Source organism: Ammodytes marinus, assembly GCF_949987685.1.
Source record: "Ammodytes marinus genome assembly, chromosome: 23".
NCBI lineage: Eukaryota > Metazoa > Chordata > Actinopteri > Uranoscopiformes > Ammodytidae > Ammodytes > Ammodytes marinus.
The window spans coordinates 8,763,422-8,777,309 of record NC_137227.1 but is presented as its reverse complement, the minus strand read 5'-3'; the positions used below and the strand labels follow the sequence as shown (position 1 = coordinate 8,777,309).

General features: G+C 41.0%; 2 protein-coding genes across 2 annotated transcripts; one reads left to right on the top strand and one right to left on the bottom strand.

Moving 5' to 3' along the window:
* Positions 1-431: 431 nt before the first annotated feature.
* On the top strand, positions 432-2,067 carry LOC307269466 (C-type lectin domain family 12 member B-like; the record flags this gene model as incomplete). The annotated part of the gene is made up of 4 exons (XM_080052435.1): positions 432-540; positions 933-1,093; positions 1,282-1,406; positions 1,950-2,067. The coding sequence occupies 4 exons, from the start codon at positions 432-434 to the stop codon at positions 2,065-2,067; spliced, it is 513 nt and encodes a 170-aa protein (XP_079908561.1).
* A 1,210-nt stretch (positions 2,068-3,277) lies between these two features.
* capgb (capping protein (actin filament), gelsolin-like b) lies at positions 3,278-13,568 on the bottom strand. Its single transcript, XM_080051989.1, has 9 exons — positions 13,431-13,568; positions 8,783-8,976; positions 6,387-6,541; positions 5,607-5,765; positions 5,155-5,304; positions 4,941-5,027; positions 4,239-4,371; positions 3,778-3,869; positions 3,278-3,689 (listed from the first exon to the last, which is right to left on the bottom strand). The coding sequence occupies exons 2-9, from the start codon at positions 8,973-8,975 to the stop codon at positions 3,624-3,626; spliced, it is 1,035 nt and encodes a 344-aa protein (XP_079908115.1). The 5' UTR covers position 8,976; positions 13,431-13,568; the 3' UTR covers positions 3,278-3,623.
* Between the last annotated feature and the right edge of the window lie 320 nt (positions 13,569-13,888).

Here is a 13,888-nt window from a genome sequence, read left to right as displayed (position 1 = left end):
TAATTGCCTCTGAGATTAACTGCAGCAGAAGTATGAAGTAAATAATCCAATTATAAAGTCGACTTAATAGTTCATTTTAAAAGAATTAAAAGGCATCAGTTAATAAATGAAATGATCCTTAAAAAAATAATTAATCAAAGTAGCATTGATTGTAAATTTGATGTTTTTTTTCTGCTACTTTAATTCAAAAGTGCTCATGTCATATATAATAATACTAAATTATTATAATAAGGAAAATATTTAAGAAAAAGGATCTCTGCTGTCTGCACTGGCAGATATCCAAAGCAAGGTATCGGAATCAGATCAGAACTGAAAAAAAGTCTAGTAAAGTAACCCATAACTGGACTTTAAGTAAAATGCCTATACATGGATAAATGACTGGCTCCACTTCATGTTGCTTTGTGTCAGTCATTTGGATGGCAGAACCAGACATGGAGCAGCAGACGTCTGGAGCCTCAGGCAGGGAGCTGAGGGAGAGGCTACAGCAGTGCCACAGAGAGAGCCACCATCTCAACCTGCTGCTACAAGAACTCACTCAAGGTCATTGACATGCCCCTCCTCTGAGTGCCAATGATGTGTTTTACTAACCAGGGATTGCGATGCTTTATTTTCTTTTTTTTCTCTCTCTTAAAGTAATAATTCATAATAATTAATAATTCAAATAAAAACTCGTAAATATAATATGCGTATATACAGTACACACATATACACATCCCTGCAACACATACTGTATGTACATACTTACACATAAATACATACACATACATATGCACACACATACATACAAAACCACACGTACTAGCTACACGTAAATCTGCACATACATTTACATATCCATATATACATATAATAAAAGAAAAACAAAATAATTGCAATGCTTTCAAGGTTGTGGCCCTCAGTCAGTCTTGACATGAGTGTCCCTCTATCCTCAGACCCGCGGTGCAGTGTGTGTCCAGAGGGCTGGCTGTGGTGGAGGTCTCACTGCTACTTCTTCTCTGTGGGTGTGCTGGAGAACCGCCCCTGGAACCAGAGCGCTCAATACTGCAGGCAACACAACAGCAGCCTGGCTGTGATCAAAGACTCTGCAGAGATGGTAACTTTAATGTTTTTTTGTTTAAAGGTAATTCTTTGGGGTTACCTATGCTTAATTGACAGTGTGGAGAGACAGAGATGAAATGGGGCCGATATGAAAAGTTTCATTGTCATCAGACAGATAACTTACTATACTATTTCTGTGCCTACGTGGGTCTGAAACCCTCTAAATGTTGCTTTCACCGCCAGGACTTTCTCCAAGGCGTGATGAGAAAGTTCCCCCAGTTCCCCTTCCTGTGGGTGGGCCTGACAGACGGCGAGCAGGAGGAGCGCTGGTTGTGGTGGGATGGGGCGGATGTCCAACAATACATGCAGTAAGTCCAGACAGACTGGTAGGCCTACACACAGTCCACAGCACTGTTACAAAGAAATGTCTGACCCTGCGATTATGAACCCCCTCTGGAGAATTGCATGTGTGTGCTGTGTTAGAGGTGTAAAGGATTAGTGGAAAGACACATTTAAATAACCTTGTGAAAAATTAGACACACTTAAATGACTTAATAAAAATTATTTCGTCTAGTATTGGAGACTTTGTATACTGACTTTAGTCCTTAGTTGGAAGTGTACCAATTTTTACTAAACCCTTTTCAACAATATAGCATGCTATATATAAATACCTATGATAAATACACACTTTGACACACACATCGTCCGCCACTCACTCCACATATGTAAATTGTGTGTGTGTGTGTGTGTGTGTGTGTGTGTGTGTGTGTGTGTGTGTGTGTGTGTGTGTGTGTGTGTGTGTGTGTGTGTGTGTGTGTGTGTGTGTGTGTGTGTGTGTGTGTGTGTGTGTGTGTGTGTGTGTGTGTGTGTGTGTGTGTGTGTGTGTGTGTGTGTGTGTGTGTGTGTTGAAGGCTGGTGGTGGAGTGGGATGCTGATCACAGGGACTGTGCAGACCTGAGGGGGGGCGGGAGTCTCTTTGCTGCCGACTGTGAGGCCTATGGACCATGGGCCTGTAAGAGACAGTCATGACAGCACACACATCTACACACATGCAAAACATGATTATGGTACAAAGTGCTGTAAAATAAGGAATATTTTTCCCTTTTTTTGATATTGTTACAGATTGTTGCTGCCACTCTTTTGTTGCTGAATAAAGTTATGTATTCCAGTGCAGGTTCAATTCAGCTTTCCAAAAGGCAAAAGACCCTCATTGAAAAGTGTGACATCTGTAAATACACAGTTGACATGTTGATGTAATAGGGGGGATTTTTTTCTCAGACTGTGAAATACTTTGTGTGAAAAAAATTAAAGCCATGGATAATTATCAAGGACACCATGTGTATTAATAAAAACGTATGTGCATGTATGTATGTGGAGGCACACTTTACAAGTCTACACACAAATGGGACCGTTTTTTCTTTAATAATATAGCTTAGGCTTTTTAAATAAATGTTTTTATATTTACTCAAAGAAGATGAGTTTTCAAAGTTTGTGTTTATTAAGGTCTGATGAAAGTGTTATATACATTATTTGTTGCCTTTTGTTGACCATTAAAGCAGCAGTGTATGAGGCTGTGAGGTTTATATTGTAAAAGAGACACAAGGCGAAAAAATAGACATGTGAATAGAGAAAATTAAACTAGAAGCAAAAAATTCACTTTAATTAAAGCAGTGGCAAAGAGAGACATTTTAAGGTTAGGAAGAAATAGAGAGAAATGAAGGGAAAACTATGTTGCTTATTTACCGATTATTTCACTGATCTATTGTAACCAGCTGCCCTTTAACAAAGAGAAAAGCAAGATTATTATTTTTTTTGTAGCAAGTGTGTGACTGAAATTACTATCAGGACCAACTCTGTAAAATATTGCATTTAAACGTTATGTTTTGTTCTACTAGCGTATCAAATAAAATACCCTCAATATGCTGAATAATGTGATTATGAGTGAAATACTTCATACATGTTATATTGTAGGATTATAATTACTGTTGCATTAATGTGTCAGCAGAATTGTATTGGTCTTGTTGGTTCAGGTGGAGCTACTTTATAAACTGTTGGGTAAGTTCATTTAAAATTTATCATATTATGAATTGATTTCATGTTTGGATGTTAAAAGTAGCATTAACCAGGTCCCTCACATTTAATTCAATTACATATCATCATACTAGATTATTGTGTACAGGTAATATTCATACAGGACGTAGGTTAAACTACATGAAAAAAATTCAAGCCACTTCCCATACAAGTATTAAGCAGTTTCAAATTTATTTTTCAAATAAAGGCAAATCTCTGACACTAGAACACATGTAAAAAAAAGAGAAAAAATTGAATTTAAACTCGTACACCTAAATTCCTTTTTAGATCATTTCATATGTTCATAATCTGTCTAGATATACAAAAGTGGCATCACATCTCTGATTCTACCAATTCCAAAACCAGCTACGGTGTCCTGTACCTTACAAATATGTACATACAAGTGAATGCATATTTAAAAAAAAAAAATGATCTTGTTTTAGAGGATGTCTGTTGGTCAGATGTGCAGCTTCTCCTCAAGTGCAGGATTTGTCTAATGTTCTTCTGAAATGTTTTCAGTTCCAGTTCTTGAAGAACTGCTTGAAGATGATGGTCTCCTTCCCCTGGGGCAGAATCTCCACCTGCACAGCAAATCAACACAAACTTGAACTACTTCTTGTTTACGTCACATTTTAAACCATTTCAGTGAAGGTCATCAATGAGGCGTACCTGGGTTTTCATCCTGGGATATTTCATTTGATCGATGAAGTTATCGGCCATCTGTAGCGCCACCTGCTTCTCCTCTGCATTCGCTCCGTTACCTTATCAGTGGGTCAAAGAATAACCTAAGTACCGGCCCTTTAAGATTTCTATTGTCTGTAAAGGGAAATAACTAAAGCAGTTTCAGGTAATTACACAGTGGGGGACCAAATGTCCAACTGTGAGTCGATCAAGATATTACTATTTTGCGTTGTGCAGATGTGTCCAAGTCTTTTACTGTGGATTTGATATACTGTTTATCTCCTGCCATTCATCAGTAAGTACAGTCACTTTAAGAAAATACTTATCAACGAGTATTTATCAACAATGCTCTTGAAAATTAATATCCATTGATTTGATACCGGACATCACTGGCATCTCACAATAACAATTCACTATCCTCCATGTGTATGTGGTATGTATTCCCTCACCTTTCCAGACAAAGACCTTGCCGTTGGCTCCGTTGTCCAGGATGAAGCAGTCATCTCGGACCAGCAGCTCCTTGGCAAACGGACTCTTCTCTGACACTTTGGTCGTGGACATGGAACCTGTCGCATCAGACACCTGAAGGTCATCAAGAACAGCACCTTCAGTCAGAGACTAATTGCACCAATGTGCAAAACAGAGCGATACAGGAAGTCCTGCATACCAGCTGCCATTCGATTTTATAATGCACAAATAGAACTTGCACTTTTTAGTATTTATTATTGTATTTATTGTTTTTTATCTTTTAAGTATTTTAGCTATGAGGGAATGTGTGTTGTTATGTCTGTCCAGACGCTGTTTATGTGACACTGTAATTTCCTGCAAAGGATCATTAAAGCATTTCAATTCAATTCAATTCAATTCAATTCAATTCAATTCAATTACGTTTTTTTTTTTAAAGATTATTTTGTGGGGCTTTTTATTAGACAGTTTGTAGAGACAGAGATCAAATGGGGCAGAGAAGGGAATGACATGCAGAGAACGACCACGGGCTGGATTCTAATTCGTGGTCTGCTGTGACAAGGCCTGAGCCTCTATGGTGGGGGAGGCTCTAACCAGTACACCACAAGGCCCCACAAGAGAATGATGCTTTAGGCCTACTCAATAAAACACAGCTGTCTATGGTGGTTTGATATAAATGAAGTTACCTTGTAGAGGGAGGCAGTGTTGGAGGCGTCTGCCTGGTTGTCCTCTTCTGGCGTGCTCTCTGCCAACGCTGGCATCTGACCCAGGACCTGCTCCAAAGAAAGCATAATGTGTGAGGGTCTATTACCCTAAAATGGCAAAGTATTCCTTTAACATGATATGTGTCCTCTAGAACGGCTTTTTTTCTTCTGCTATCTGTCTGAAACATGACTGTACCTTGAGCATCTCCTCCGGCTCGTCTCCCTCGCTGCTGTCCACTATCTTGGCTTTCCCGTGTCTGTCCGTGTCCCGGATCAGCGAGGCGATCTCACGCACCTTCTGCTTCTCGAAGATGTTGGCCTGGGAGCCTTTCCACGACACAATGGTCTGCCAAGGGGAGAGAAAGCAACCACAGTTATATATCATATATTATATAGTGTATATACATTTATATATTTTTTTTGGCATTTTTGCTTTTTTAGACAGCCTTTTGGAGGGACAGATATGAAATGGAGCAGAGAGGTGAAGGACATGCAGAGAACAACCCGGGCTGGATTCAAACCCGGCCTGCGGAGATGGGGACTGGGCATCTTAAGGGGGGAGGGGGCTCTAACCACTACACTGTATTTGGTTTTGCAGCTGTATTGAGTATAAGTTTGTGAAAGTGGCTCTCCAGTGCGAGTGCTCACCTCTCCCAGGTCCAGGATGAAGCAGTCTCCCTTGTTGAAGCTGCTCCAGGACAGCTCCACCTCCTTAGCGCGGATGTTACGTTTCCCTTTGATCTGGTACAACCTGTTCACTGTCCCGGGGCCCTGGGGCCTCCTGAAGCCAGAGTCCACACCTCCCTCCTGTCATTGAGAAGACATTGGGACAATGATTATGTTTATTATTTGAATGTAAGTCACCAGGCTGAAATTTCAGCTTCAACATCCAGGCTTGTTTTAAGAAGGTCAGTGTGGTGTCCGTGCAAACCAATGATAAAAACACGCAGCAATACAATGTAGTAACTGTAGAGTGGTCTGGCTGTGTGAGACTACATTCAATGAGAGATATGTCTAAAAGGCTTATTGTTTTTAGTTTCTCATGTACGGTTCGAAAATAATAAACTGCAAGGTTTTTGGTTGACATTGTAATAGATTTAAATTTTGTAATATATCATCGGTGTTCATGAAAAAGTCCACATTCATGGACTTTTTCATGAATGTGGACAATCTCATACAATTGAGACATGTGAGATAGTTTTTTTAGCTGGTTATGCTTCTGCAATTTCCCTCAAAATAATATTACACAATTATTCATTATTAAATGATGAAGGACTGACTAGGAAAGGATGAACCCATGACATTAAGTCATACTGAAATGTCTCAGCTAAAGTAAAAATGTATGTAGTGTTTGCTTGACAACAGAGATTCTTGCACCGTGGATGCCTCTCCATCTGAATGCCAGAATCAGGATTGTCCCTGCCTCACCTTGTAGCTGACTCCTCTGGGGAACAGAGCCATGAACTCTGGGGACTCGTAGCCCTGGACCTGCCTGTGCTGGACCGGGTCTCCACCCAAGAAGTTATCCAGCTGGGTGGCCAGCATGGCACACGCCACACGCTCATCCCGGGACGATTTCTCCCCTACACCAGAAGAAAGAAGCAACCATCAATGCCAAAAATAAACTTTGTGGATATTCAAAACTTTTTTTTAAATATTTTTTGTCATTTTTGCTTTATTACTACAACACAAGCGCCCTGGCCATTCAAACTTGACGATGTGAAACCTATCTTAGGCAATTACTATATTGAAAATACTCCCACAGTTACAGGAATGGTTTCCATTGCCTTTTCTTGAGCTGGAGTGTGAGGCAAAAAGCTACAAATTAAAAATGTTGAACTATTCCTTTAAAGAAAAGCACATGGGGGGAAGGTTAAGGTGTCACAATGAGGAAGAAAGCCGCTGCTGGCAGGAGGGGATGGGTCATCACAGACAAAAGGAATGAGAGTAAACACTGTCGGCCAGCGACATACACAAAGACAACACAGGAGGAGTCATGCCCCAGCACGGAGAGCCCTCTCCAGGCCGGGACAATCAGCTTAGTGTTACCTAAGCACCGGACACATGCTGAAAACAACAGTCACATTTGAGGACCGTAACAGTCCTCCTGCATTTTTAATGGGCCCCTGCTTAAAAAGGCATCCCAGTTTCCCTCGGGACCTCTCTCTCTCTATCCATCCTCTCCCTCCCTCTATCCATCCTCTCTCTCCCTCTATCCATCATCTCTCCTCACACAATGATGCAGCAGGTCAGTACTTGTGTCTCATGTGTCATCACCATAAGTGGGAGGCAGCGCTGTTAGCTTTCCAAGCACAGGTTAGATTGGATTAGATTTAGATTTTGTACGGACCGGACAATGAGCTTTAACATGGATGGAGCTAAATAGAAATAGGAGAAGTATCTTTTCCCTTTAAGACTGAGGAATACATTGTCACCCATTTCCAGATTAAAGTTTGAAACAGGATGCGTTGTGCTAATTCCTCCCTGTGAATTATTTTATATAAGATAAGAAAAGATGAAATAGAAATGTATTAACCCCAAAGAGAATTATTTTGCCAGGTTGCTCCAATATTACAGAAAAAAATACAAAAATAGGTCAAATATACAAAGAAATACAATGTGTTATAATGTCTTCTGATGTGCTCTGCTTGTATTTTGTTCTTCTCTGCACTGATCTCTACCTGAAACGGATCCTGATTTGGCCTGATAGTCAAGCTGGTCTGCCCTCACATTTCACTTCAATCTTCTGTCTGACATCGTCTTCCTGCAAGACGTTTTCCCAGAGTTTTTGTTTTGACATGTTTTCCCCAAAACACTTGAAAGAGAGAGGGACATATCCCTCATACCGATCTAATTTTTTTCAGTAGGAAAACCTCTGGTGCAGCACAATGACATCCTTATTCCTGATCCCACCTGTAGTCCTCTGATTGTCTAATTTGCTCTTCCAACTGGGGCAAACAAACTAAGCTCAACAGTGAATAATATTCACTTGGGCCGAAAATGATTAAGTCTGGGTATGGTCTGACAACTGATGTTATTGGTATATGTTCTACTTGTTCAGGGGAAAATCAGCTAGATTTTTCTTTCTTAAGTGATTGGCATGGACTTGATTGCATAGTGGCAGTCTCTTTGACATTACTGATTTTGTTGGTCCTGAAATGAGACGCCGTCATTGTTAATGTGCCTCCCACTTACATATACAGAGAGCATATTGAGTGGACAAAGAGCTTTAGTGGTGAGTCAGATTGCATAGCTGCATGCTACATAATCCTGTTGTGTTTGCTAAGGGAAGGCTCTGTCATTCAGACTCAGTTTGGTTTAAATGTAAACCTATGGCCCCTATTAACAATCATTCTTTATGATAGATAATACTTGTTATTTTATGGATATACTTATTATTTTATGGAATAGTTAGTTAAAATTACATTTTTAGCCTCACCCTCCGGCATCCAGGTCAGCTTTTTACACCCTATGTCATTTTAGTGTCATACTTTACCATCACGGACACTTCCTGGTTTCCTTCAAGTATGTATTTGGTTCTAAAATGACGTGTAAAACTATAGAGTGCACAGGGTTAATAAACAAGTCCCAACAAGCACACAGGAAGGTTGAGGGAAGTTGTAAAGTGTATCTTTTGACTTGGCTCCCCTTGACTACCAGTGTTTGAGCTAAGCTAACCTGGGTGAGCGACCTTTGCCCATTTTTATATAAAAAATGCACTGACAGCTACAGGAATGGTTTCTATCGCCTTTTCATGAGGCGGAGAGTGAGGCAAAAAGCTACAAATGTAAAATGTTGAACTGTTCCTTTAAGCAGTGGCTCACCAATCCACATGTGTAGGTCTGCTCCCTCTTCACCGCGGTTGACCAGCACCAGGTAGGAGTCTCCGTTATAAAAGGCCCCGATCACAGAGGGGTCCAGCAGCACTGCCTTCATCTTCTCCACCCTCCACACCCACAGGCCTGGCGCCCGCACCTCAGGGCCAAACTGACCCGGTGTAGCCTGCAAGGGTAACATACTGCAAGGGAGGAAAAAAGACCAGTTAAGTGGAGTTAGTCAATGGCTACATTGAAATTGGTCTTTTCTCATATCCCCTCTCAGGTTACCACACATATCGGAGGGGGTCAGAGCTCAGGGTCAGCCATATAGCACAACACCCCTGGAGCAGTTTGGGGTTAAGTGTCTTGTTTAAGGACACAATGGTAGAGATAGTGGGCACCGTAGATGTAATAGCAGCCACCACAAGTCTTACAAATACAGGTTACTGGTCAGCCCATCTTTCCTGATGGGCTGACCAGTAACCTGTATTTGTAAGAGGCTAGGCCATCCAGTAAGATGATAAAGAAAGTAGAGGCACAGGCAATCTTTGCCAAAGAGAATTGGCTTAAAAATTGTAACTCAGAAAACAAATGTGATTTCTATTTACTATGAATAACATCCATATGGCACCCCAATTCATACTTAGAAACCTGCCTAGTTCAACTTATAGTATACTCTCTCTCTCTCTCTCACACACACACACACACACACACACACACACACACACACACACACACACACACACACACACACACACACACACAATTCATAGAGTTGTGTGTCACTGCTTCCATGTGGGAATGGCTTCTCCCTATTGGTTGGAGTAAGGAGAAGTAAAAGCAGAAGTCTGGCCCACATAGTAGCCTGATGACAAATGGAGGAAGTAACCTACTTGCGCCACTACACCACAAGTGCCCCTGAAAAAATGTTTTGATGTGCAAATACCAGAACTGGAGGATGTGATGAGGGCTATTACACGCAGACTTGACAATAAATGAAGGGTTGTGTTGCTTTACATTATGTCACTTTTATGTAACACAACACCAGGCAGGCTGCACTGACACACCATTGGTTCACAAAACCAGGTGGGGCTTTAGGCAAGCTAGATCATGTCACAGGCGAGAATGTCTTATAGTTTCACCCACTGCCTGTCACACAGGAAGAAGAAGAAGGGGGAAAAAAAAGTGGTTTTGGACATTCACAGTGTGTCACCCGACCACACCTTCCTGTCTTCTCGTGCCTCGCTCTGCTATTTTGCAGAGCGAAAGTGAGGTTTGTAGAGAGACAAGTTACTGCTGCCTTATGTCTATCTTTGAATCTGATGAGGCAAAAAGGGTGCTAACATTAACACATTCAAAGTTAACTGTTTTGCTCCTTTATCAAAAATCATAAGAAGTAATGATTGTTCGGTAGGGTTTAAAAAATAATTCCTTCTAGAAATTGGTAATGGAGGGATCAAATCAGAAAAAGTCACATATGTTGCAACAATGTGATGTCTTCAGACCGCTGGTTCTGTCTGAACAACGGTATAAAACAGATGAAGTTAGCAAATGTAGAACATTTGGTAGGTGGACGGGTGAGAGATCAAACGACCAAGTTTCAATATATTTCTAATTAAATCTTTATTCAAGGTCCAATAACAAGGTTTTTTCCCTGAGCTTTCAACCATATATCAGAGTCTTCCACAGCGGTTTATAATGTGATCCAAGCTGCATAATAAACTGGAGTACGCTCAGTTGTTAGAAAACATAGGTGTGTGATGAAGAGCTATATATCCACAGAGGAAGTGAAATTCTGTTTTGTGGTCGATGAACAAGATAATTTATTCACACCGAATTGATTTTGTAAAATCCACTGTATAATTCTAAGATGGAATTGAAATTGTATTATGTATTTGAAATGGTGTTATGTATTTGCAGTTTTGTGATTCTGTAGATAATCAGAGTGCTTTTCCTGAAGTTAGAAACCTTATCTATGTTGAGCTTGAGGTTTCCTTGTTTGGATAAGAAAAGCCATGCAACTTCCTGGGGGTTGTGACATTTTCATATTAAACTCTGGCAGTGTAACACATACAAATACATATTCTTTCTGGTGTTAAAATAAACTTAAAACAGGTGGAGCATTTACCACACGTACTTAAAAAAACTGTTATAAAAGCCAACTGTACATGTGTTTCAATGTAGCTGCTTGACAGGCACCAGAGCATTCAGCATGCTTAAAGTGACTAGAGTCAAATAAGGACACAGCCTATAGACACTGTTCTCAATTCTCTCATGTCATCTGCTGAACATCACTCAGTAGTACCTTTTGGCACTTGATTGTCAGCACTGTAGTCAATCAAACATAATGTCAGAATTAGCTCTGCCCCCTTCTCCTTTTCAGGTTTTATGTATGGAATATAGTTTATCAACTCAATCGCATCTGCTCTATGATATTGACCAAGCATCAACACTGTTATCAATACACAGGTACTGTCCACTGATCAAAACGAACACATACAGTGGTTGCAGAAGAGTGAATATTTGAAAGCATAACATGGCAGAGTGGAGGAGCAGAGGAGGCAAGGGAGCGAGAGGGCAAAAAGAAAGGGCCCGAGGCAGTGTGCATGCAGGCAGGGGCCACGGGGTTAAAGTTATACAACGCTCAGACAGCCGCTCCAAGAGTAAATAAGAAAAAGGCCCCCGGTCCACTTAACTGTATGATCCCCTCTGGTGCCTCTGCCATGCTGTCTGACTCTGACTCCATTCTGCCCTGTCCACTGGAGTGTGTGCAGGTGAGTGTGTGTGTGTGTGTGGGGGGTTGTGAGTGAGGGATCGAGAGGTCTGGCGAGGCGCAGTGTTTGAGCTCACCTGGCCTTGTTAGCTTATATGTGGGAGGTAACTGGAGCCAGTGTGATGAAAGCCTACCTGTGGCCCGTGGATAGGATGCTGCCCGGGGAGGGAGGGGGGGTAGAGTAGGGTCGGGTTCCTGGCTAATGCTATAACACCAAATGGATAATTACTGGGAGAGAAAAGTGCTGGCTCCTCCATCTTCCCACTCTTTTCTTTCCCCTTCTCCTTAAAGGAATAGTTCAACATTTTTAATAACCAGGATGAGCGACCTGTACCCGAAAAAAAAAAGTCTAAAATGCACACAGTTTCAGGAACGGTTTCGGTCGCCTTTTCTTGAGCCGGATGGTGAGGCAAAAAGCTAAACATGTTGAACAATTCCTTTAACAATGTCCCTTTATACCCTGCTTTTGAGAAAATGTGAGACAGGTTCAAGGGCCGACACCCTGATTCAAGAAGTAAAGTTCCAGCAATTCTACAGACCGCCTGGTTAAATCATCAGGCATCAGTGTTAAAGATGAAAAGCCCTGTTATAAATGATATAAAACAAACAAACTTGTAATTATCTAAACTGATGTCCGAAGCGGATCGTTTTTTTTTGCCACTTGGGGGCAGCAGAAACATGTTATGAGCACAACAGTGACATACCAGCGACACAACAGTGACTAACCCTACATTTTTCTTTCTGTGACATCACAGAAAGAGAAATGTAGGGTTAGACAGTGAGACCATAAAGCACTCTTTCTGCCTTTTCTCAGGCTAGGATGAACCAATTTAAAAAAATTATAAAAAATATACATCTTTGATACATTATTAATATCATTATCCAAATACCAATAATAACCACATTAAATTTTTAGTGGTTAAAAATAGAACCAGCGGCTCCTCAGACTTTACTAATGTATATTTTTAATAACATTTTAATTTAATGTAAGGCATGATTTCAAGGTGTATTTTTTAACAGACCAGATTAAAAAAGTACAGTTCATCTCATTAATCTCTATAAGAGCCTCTATGATTGTCATTTTCCTCAGGGAGACCAAGAATGAAAAAATAAATAGAACACATTTAAAAGTGAGTCTTGTGTCGTCGAATGTTTCCAAAGATGTTACAAGATAGAAAGTTGCCCCTTTGGCCTCGGACAGCAATATGAGAGCAGACAATATGCAGGCAGGCGCAGAGAGATCTGAGAGCAATCTTTCAACATACAGTGTGTGTGTGTGTGTGTGTGTGTGTGTGTGTGTGTGTGTGTGTGTGTGTGTGTGTGTGTGTGTGTGTGTGTGTGTGTGTGTGTGTGTGTGTGTGTGTGTGAAGCCGGGTGCATTCCGCGTGGGAAGCCCAAATCAAGAGAGTGAAGCAGACGTGGAGAAATGGGGAGGATCAAAGAACAAAGAAGCAGGAGAAAGAAGGAACTTTTACAGCTGCAGGAAAAATAAGTTTTTAACCTATTTAAAGAAGCAAAGCTCACGAGGCTCAAGCTATGAGGATTTTAACTTTGAGGAAGTTGTGAAACACTTGCAAATAAGTTCAGGATGATGTGTAGGAAGTGAGACGTATAGACCATCTACAAAAGAAAAAAATTATAAGGCGTGGTTTCCCCCCACACTGATAAGACAGAAAAGAGCAGAGAATAATTAAGAGCATTCTGAATGGAGACTGGGTTCTCGTAGTAATACAACTGAAGATTTATTGTGGCATTTGTAACACACTTCGGGGAAAGAAGGAGTGTACGGGAGAGAAAGAAATGTTTCAGGGTAAAAGAGGAAAGCAAGGAGGGACAGAAAGAACAAAATCAGACGTTTGGATTGAGCATGTCAAGACTTACCTTGAAGAGTGAGCTGGTGGGACACAACACGACTGAGCACAGAGCAGTGAGAGAAGCAGTCATGCAAAGAGAAACACCTCCCTAAACACACAAATTCTTTCTCTCTCACTCTCTCTTATACACACACACACACACACACACACACACACACACACACACACACACTATTTCCTGCCTCTGTCTGCGGCAGTCTCAGCCCAGCCCCTCTGACTCCTATGACTCACTATCCGCTCTATGTAACAGAAAGTGCGGAAACTTTGATTGAATCCGGACTTGATTGAGGCCGAGGTAGAATTCAAATGCAAACTAGGCCTATACTACTTGACATTGTGATCACTGTCAATTTTGATGAAAAGGCTCATTGTGATGCCTGACCCTGATCTATCACTCAACTTTCTATTGCCACTTACTTGCATTTCCTAAATTCCTTTCCAGTCTGCTTGTAGGCTACACAATAT